The sequence below is a fragment of the Neoarius graeffei genome, chromosome 18 (assembly GCF_027579695.1).
Source record: "Neoarius graeffei isolate fNeoGra1 chromosome 18, fNeoGra1.pri, whole genome shotgun sequence".
Taxonomy (NCBI): Eukaryota; Metazoa; Chordata; class Actinopteri; order Siluriformes; family Ariidae; genus Neoarius; species Neoarius graeffei.
In genome coordinates, this window is record NC_083586.1 from 32,095,707 (window position 1) to 32,103,929 (window position 8,223).

General features: G+C 47.0%; 1 protein-coding gene across 2 annotated transcripts in view; it reads right to left on the reverse strand.

The window, feature by feature from the left end:
* Positions 1 to 7,912, reverse strand: part of eed (embryonic ectoderm development) — a 33,507-nt gene extending 25,595 nt beyond the window's left edge. Inside the window, exon 1 of one of the 2 annotated variants that reach the window (XM_060898697.1) lies at positions 7,591 to 7,912. In XM_060898697.1, the coding sequence (XP_060754680.1) occupies positions 7,591 to 7,722 (132 nt within the window). In that variant the 5' untranslated portion in view covers positions 7,723 to 7,912. The remainder of the gene's footprint in view (positions 1 to 7,590) is intronic. The other variant, XM_060898698.1, reaches the window with a different exon arrangement.
* Between the last annotated feature and the right edge of the window lie 311 nt (positions 7,913 to 8,223).

Genomic DNA, 8,223 nt, shown 5'->3' on the forward strand with positions numbered 1-8,223 from the left:
ACCTGGCGACTTGTCCAGGGTGTACCCCGCCTTTCGCCCGTAGTCAGCTGGGATAGGCTCCAGCTTGCCTGCGACCCTGTAGGACAGGATAAAGCGGCTAGAGATAATGAGATGAGATCGGCGGTGGGCTTCCCAAAAGCCTCTTAGCACTAAAAGTGTCTTATTTCAGAGAGAGAGCGTTTATTGTGCTGCTCGCTCCACCATTTAATGATGATCTTTGTGCTGTGATGGTTTTGGGAAACTCAGGCCTGATCAGTGTGTAAACAAGCTACACAGTTCACAGACCATTTTTAAAACGTGAACCATCACGGCTTCTGCACCAGATCGTCCGTTATGTCCAATCACGCGGATTTAAGCAAATTATTTAACTGCAGGCAGTTCATTAAAAACAGGAATGTTTTCAGACTTTCCCGAATCTCTGCGAAAAGTTAAGTGAGGACATGGATTGTTAAAAAAGAAGAAAACAAAACAAAAGATGACAATGCAGGGCTTGACATTAACTTTTAAACCCACTTGGGGGTTAATTTCCACTTGCCCCCCAATATTATCACTTGCCCCCTATTTTGCGAGCACTACTTTTTTATTTATTTATTTTTTAGGAAAACCATAGCATAGTTGTAAATTGCAACATAAAATGAAGATCACACATTGAATTGAAGTTTCATTATTGATTAAGTTTATTATTGAGTTTGGTTACTTTTTACTTGTAACAGACAATAACAATTTCATGAAGGAGCTGACTCGAATGCGAGCAGGAGAAAAAAAAAAAAACTAGATTCTTAAGCAAACTCTTCCATCCTCACTTCCGACTTTCTGTTTTTGTAAAATGCATTTTAAATACAATAATGAATTTCTCTGGAGTTTTCAGGCTGACCTCCTCTCGTCGTATTCTTTAACCACTTACTTCATCGTTGGTCTTGAAGCATTTGCTTCTATTTGTTAACATTTTTCTTGATAGCGGGGAAACGGTAATGCCTTTTATCTATTTCTCTGTTTGAACAAGCAAAAACAGCACAAAAATTAACCACACTGAAGACAGATTAAGCCTTGCTTGCATGAAAGACGGTGTCTGTCTGACCCCAGCTGTAATCATCACGTGATGCGTGACATCATGCAGAAGGGGTCTATAAACAGTAAGCGTACCATCCTACAACAGCAGGGGTATAGAAAATAACTTGCAAAGCAGTAAATGAAACTGAGACTTAGAAAACAGCCAAGATATAATGGCGGATACGGAGTGAGGGACGCTTTTAGGAACTGAAATAAAAGATCAAAAAGCCTCATTTTTGTGGTGCTAGTTTGTAATATATACTCATTCCAACTTGCCCGGTCAGGCATGTCGGGGACATATCCCACTTACCCCGGACAATCCTTAATGTCGAGCCCTGCAATGTTGAAAATAATATTTCATAAAGATGACTGGATGGAGATGTACGCGTTTATTTTCTGCTTTGACTTCAAACCAAATATGCCGTCTGTTCAGAGTCCATGGCTGCCAGTGGAGAAACAAAACGTCTTCAATGATTGCCATGTTTAAGGCCAATTTATGCTGACAACCCAGTCCTCGCAGATGGCGTCGCAGATAGCATCTGCGTAGCCCCCCCACCTTCGCAGACGCTCTGTGCGCACCTCCCAAAAATTGTGACCACCGCAGAAGCCTCGCAGACAGCGTTGCAGACAAGAGGGCTCTGATTGGTCCACTCTACATCCGCTGTACACGCACTTCCGCTTCCCTACTTTCCCGGTTTGTTTTGTTTTCACGACCGCCATTTTTAAAAACACGAGCGAAGATGGAGCAGCACGAAGAGCGGTTGATCGAGGAAGTGAGGAAGTATGTACATCTATACGACTCCAGTTCTAGTCATTATAATGCCGCTTTTCCACTACCAACGCGGCTGAGTCGGGCTGAGCCGTGCCGCGCTGAGTTGGGCTGAGTCGAGCTGAGTGGGGCTGTTGGAGTTGCATTTCGACTACAACCGCGCTGAACCGTGCTGGCTGGAAGTGGGTGGACACATTGGGTGGAGTTAGCGAAAGTGGGTGGACGTCACATGATGTCGTTAGGCGGCGCAAACAGTGACATCAGTGAGCTTTTAAGCGGTAGTCTCACGACCCGGATAGTAAACAATAAACATGGAGGACATGGAGTCGTTAGTGTTGCTGGTCTTGGTTCTGTGGCTTGTTGTCACCGACAACGCCAACAGATACTGGCAAGAGCGTATAGATGAGGCGAGGCGCATAAGGCTTCATAATTCTCGTAATTCGTAATTCTCCTTCTTCCGGGTTTATGGTGTTTACAGATCCCAGCGTGCTCGCGGGGCGTGTGTGGGCATGTGAGGACACTCCTCCTCACCAATCAGTGCACAGGGGAGTGTCTGCTCACGCCCCCAGCCTCACTCAGCTCGGTTTGGCTCGCTTCAGCCCCACTCCAAAACCGTGCGAGTTTTGGGGGCTGAGCAGGGCTGAAGCGAGCTGAGTCGTGCTGTTCTTAGATAGTCGAAACTAGGGCTGGGCGATTTTACGATTACGATGTTATTCACGATATAAAATCTCTACGATTAGAAATTAGACACGTACGATATGCCTACGATAAGCCTACGCCTTCAATAACATTACTTCATCCGAAGTTTTGACAGACACGCGAACAGCCAATCATAACTAAACAGTACCGCACGTAACCAATCAGTTGGAAGAGAGCCACGTCAAGTTAGGTTGCGTGCACACACAAACACACACACGTGTAGCAGCAACGCACAGCATGGCTGTGGTGAAGTTTGCAGGAGCGCGGCATTTCTCCAACAAAGCGTGAAACAAAGCGATTATAACAGGGTTCCCGCGGGGTTTTAAAAGGTAGTTAATTAAAATAGGCTAAATTATGGCCGGTAAAAAGTACGGTAGTAAAAGGTAGTAAACGTAATCTGACGTGGTAGTAAAAATTTTTGACCCCCACCCAACTGGGCCTATGTGTTTTCTAATTCGTTTAATTAACCTGCATGCCATAATATCCATAAATTACTACATTTGGGCGAATTTATTTTTATGTATCGAGGAGGACCGCAGTGAGGAGTTGGTGGCGCATGCGCTTTGAATTCCAATAACGGTCGAATCCAGTATAAATTTATACCAGAGATTGTTTAGTACGAGACTGACTTTGTTTATACGGCTGTAGTCGAATCTATCTGTTAACCCGACTGGCGACATCTGCACGAGAATTAAACAATGGGGAAATGCAAATTTTCAGACCTCTGGCTGGAGGAACCTGATTTTAAAGACTGGCTAAAGGCGGTAGATGGCAATCGGCGAGAGGCGCTCATTGAAAAGTTGATCGAGGCACATGTAATGCGTTGTGTGCGCGCGCCTGGTGCGTTGTGTGCGCGCGCCTGGTGCGTTGTGTGCGCGCCTGGTGCGTTGTGTTGTGTGTGCGCGCGCGCGCGCGCGCCTGGTGCGTTGTGTGCGCGCGCGCGCGCCTGGTGCGTTGTGTGCGCGCGCGCGCGCCTGGTGCGTTGTGTGCGCGCGCGCGCGCCTGGTGCGTTGTGTGCGCGCTCGCGCGCCTGGTGCGTTGTGTGCGCGCGCGCGCGCGCCTGGTGCGTTGTGTTGTGTGCGCGCGCGCGCGCGCGCCTGGTGCGTTGTGTTGTGTGCGCGCGCGCGCGCGCCTGGTGCGTTGTGTTGTGTGCGCGCGCGCGCGCCTGGTGCGTTGTGTTGTGTGTGCGCGCGCGCGCCTGGTGCGTTGTGTTGTGTGTGTGCGCGCGCGCGCCTGGTGCGTTGTGTTGTGTGTGTGCGCGCGCGCGCCTGGTGCGTTGTGTTGTGTGTGTGCGCGCGCGCGCCTGGTGCGTTGTGTTGTGTGTGCGCGCGCGCGCCTGGTGCGTTGTGTTGTGTGCGCGCGCGCGCCTGGTGCGTTGTGTTGTGTGTGCGCGCGCGCCTGGTGCGTTGTGTTGTGTGTGCGCGCGCGCGCCTGGTGCGTTGTGTTGTGTGTGTGCGCGCGCGCGCCTGGTGCGTTGTGTTGTGTGTGTGCGCGCGCGCGCCTGGTGCGTTGTGTTGTGTGTGTGCGCGCGCGCGCCTGGTGCGTTGTGTTGTGTGTGCGCGCGCGCGCCTGGTGCGTTGTGTTGTGTGCGCGCGCGCGCCTGGTGCGTTGTGTTGTGTGTGCGCGCGCGCCTGGTGCGTTGTGTGTGCACCATTTGAGGCATCCAAAATGTGATGAGCAAATCTGTTGAACTGTTCAAATGATTAAGATTAACCCTCTAAAACACTGATCTCTGGGAGGAAGGTGTTGACTCTGCCCATGGGCCTTCACGACTACAGGACTGGTGCAAATGACTATCTTAAGCAAACTTGGCAATGTGTTGAGAGACTGCCAAAATAGGGCTTGGGTTATGTGTGTTTTGTATCTTTAGGGTGTGTGTCTTGTCTTTGTCATGTGTGTGTGGGGGTTCGTGTTTGCCATTTGACCTGATCTAAATGTAATGAGTTGATGTACCTAAGCACATAAGATTTTTTGTGCAAATCTGTTCACCTGTTCAAAAGATTATTCCACAAACAAAAGGTTGGCCATCTTGAAAGTGTTGGCCGACAAAATGTAATCAGATCTTGTACCTAATGTGAAGTGTTGACACACAAGGTTTAGTGCAAATCCGTGTACCCGTTAAGAGGTTATGGGCCACAGTTTCACAGTTCAATAAAATTATAACTTGTATGTGGAAGTTTGTTTTCTTTTATGCAAATATGCATTATTCCATGTGTAGCCCTAGCAATGGGAGGGTCTATTATGCGTCCAAAGGGAAAGAGTTACACTACCGGTACGTTCAGATTTTCTTTCTATCTTGTCTCATCAATCCAACTCTTTGGGTAGAGTTGTCACTAACTTATATGTAGCACATTCACTTGGACTAACACATACACTCAAAGATCTCATCTCATCTCATTATCTCTAGCCGCTTTATCCTTCTACAGGGTCGCAGGCAAGCTGGAGCCTATCCCAGCTGACTACGGGCGAAAGGCGGGGTACACCCTGGACAAGTCGCCAGGTCATCACAGGGCTGACACATAGACACAGACAACCATTCACACTCACATTCACACCTACGGTCAATTTAGAGTCACCAGTCAACCTAACCTGCATGTCTTTGGACTGTGGGGGAAACCCACGTGGACACGGGGAGAACATGCAAACTCCACACAGAAAGGCCCTCGCCAGCCCCGGGGCTCGAACCCAGGACCTTCTTGCTGTGAGGCGACAGCGCTAACCACTACACCACCGTGCCGCACACTCAAAGATTACCTTGTTAAATTGTGAGAAAATGTCCAAATCCAAATTGTCGCTGTGGTAGTAAAAAAAATTGTGAAGGTAGTAAAAAGGTAGTAAATTCAACATAAAATATCTGTAGGAACCCTGTATAAAAATGAGCGAGAAGCCGACTGACCGGAGTTCTGAACAGGAAAGTCAGAGCACTGCCCTGGAGGACATCGTTGAAAAGAAGGGCCAGAGATCTTCGGTTGTGTGGAGGTATTTTGGATATTTAAAATCGGACATACAACAAAGTGTTACACAAAACCTTAAACACACTGATGTACAAGATTGCACTTTTTTTCTCCTTGCAGCATAAGGTTTACATGTCAATATGTCTTTTATGTTTATTTGAAAGCTGCTAGAATTTGCACAAATGATTAACAATGGTATATAGTTTTTATTTTTCAGTTTCAATTTATTCATTTGAACAAAAAGAACAAAAGAATGTGCATCCAGTTTGTTTTGGTTCTGTGAAACTTGAAGGCTTGTTAAGCTATTTTTGTTAATTAGGAAGGAACTACTAATTTGTAATGTTCATATTTTGAGCAGAAAATTAAAGAAAATACAAAAATGGTGATTTGATTTATATCGTGATATATATCGTTATCGAAAATTTTGAAAAAATATATCGTGATATAATTTTCTCTCATATCGCCCAGCCCTAGTCGAAACGCGAGCCGTGTCGGGCTGAAGTGAGCTGAAAAAGGGTAGTGGAAAAGGGCCATAAGTAACCAGAGGATAAACACTCCACTAACCACACCCACCAACTACTCCTAGCGATTTCGCGACTTTGCGCCCCCTTGCGTTGTGGCGGTGAATAACATCGCGCACGCCTATTACTCCCCTCTCAACGATAAATTACAACTGTCTGCGAAAAGCTATCTGCGAAAGCCTTGTCGCAAGAGCATGCAGAGGCCTTTACTGTCATCAACTTAAACTTTAATGCTTAGTTTAAGTTAAATATTTGTTGTTGAGGGGCGGCACGGTGGTGTAGTGGTTAGCGCTGCCGCCTCACAGCAAGAAGGTCCGGGTTTGAGCCCCATGGCCGGCGAGGGCCTTTCTGTGCGGAGTTTGCATGTTCTCCCCGTGTCCGCGTGGGTTTCCTCCGGGTGCTCCGGTTTCCCCCACAGTCCAAAGACATGCAGGTTAGGTTAACTGGTGACTCTAAATTGAGCGTAGGTGTGAATGTGAGTGTGAATGGTTGTCTGTGTCTATGTGTCAGCCCTGTGATGACCTGGCGACTTGTCCAGGGTGTACCCCGCCTTTCACCCGTAGTCAGCTGGGATAGGCTCCAGCTTGCCTGCGACCCTGTAGAACAGGATAAAGCGGCTAGAGATAATGAGATGAGATTTGTTGTTGATTCTGATCTGCTAATTAAGGAATTTTATGGAGCTATACCGGCGACACGGTGGTGTAGTGGTTAGCACCGTCGCCTCACAGCAAGAAGGTTCTGGGTTCGAGCCCAGTGGCCGGCGAGGGCCTTTCTGTGTAGAGTTTGCATGTTCTCCTCGTAGGTTTCGTCCCTACAGTCCAATTTAGATTGACCGTAGGTGTGAATGGTTGTTTGTCAGCCCTGCAATGACCTGGCGACTTGTCCAGCGTGTACCTCGCCGGGTAGGATCCTGCGACCCTGTAGAACAGGATAAGCAGCTACAGATAACGGATGGATGATTCTCATAACATTGTTATATACCTGTAGCTAGATGATTGTCGTGAGAGACCAGTGTCACTCCTTCATATTGACAGTCTGCAAGGAAAGCAGTGTTTAAACCCAGTGTAATTACTCTTCATAGTGTGGATCATCTCTCAGTGCAGTGTTTCAGTAAGATTAGCATCTCTGCCTAGAAAACACCTACACATATACAGGCCAGGCTTTGCAGCTCGTCCAAGCACATGAAGTAGTAGGCCTAATTATACACTTTTTGTTAGGTTAATTATTTAGTAATAATAGAAATAACGTGAAACTCCATCCATATCAGGAAACATCAAAACAAACTCAGGCAATTGTCCACCATGAAACCCAGCCTGCTAACAGGCTGCTATTATTAGCCAAGCTCAGTGAATAAAGCACACTGGGCTCTCAGAGGGGACAGAAACAAGAGGAAAGAAAACACAAAACGGCACCATTTCAAATCAGAATAAGCATATGGTCATGCTGGAAGTCCTGCTCTTCTCTAAACAGCTCAGTGAACTTCCTACAAACAACAATGACAACTTCGCTAAAGCTTCAACAGCACAGAATGCAGCTTTACAAACACCACCATCACTTCAGACAACATTCACAGCTCTGAAATGTCTAAAATACACACTTCGCTTACATTTTCATCCCCGGACAGGTCAGGGTTGCTATTTTCATCGCTGCTCAGTTTCTGCTTTTTTGCCGGCATGATGTCGTTTCCCGCCTCGGCATGAGCCTCGGACATCTTCCCCCTCATCCTCATCGGCCTCGCTGCCGGAAACCCGGAGCGCACTGTCGCAAAAACGACTCAGCGCGGCTAACTCCCAAACGCCTACGTACTCTACATATTAGAGCACTACGTAGGGCATGACATAATGATTTCTACGTCTAAGCTAGTGTGCTCAGCGTGTGAAAAACTGCGATTTAGGATTCATTCACTTACAAATCTTCGTCCACGAGATGGAGCTCTTGACACAAGCAACAATTCGGAACGATTTCACACTGAAACAACGCGATGTTGAATTCTCGATTCTGATTGGTCAGAAGGTGTTGATTCATTTTCTATTACAGCAGTTTTGACAGTTGTTCCGGCTGCAAGTCAATTTATTTATTTTTATTAGTGTACTTGCAAAAGCACACTATTGTTCTTCTTAAGTTTGATTATTATTATTATTTTATTATTATTATTCCATTTCACCAGTTTTTTGGATTCACTCCTCCTCCTAGGGCTTTCGAGATAGAGACACCGTTCCAACGCTGAAAC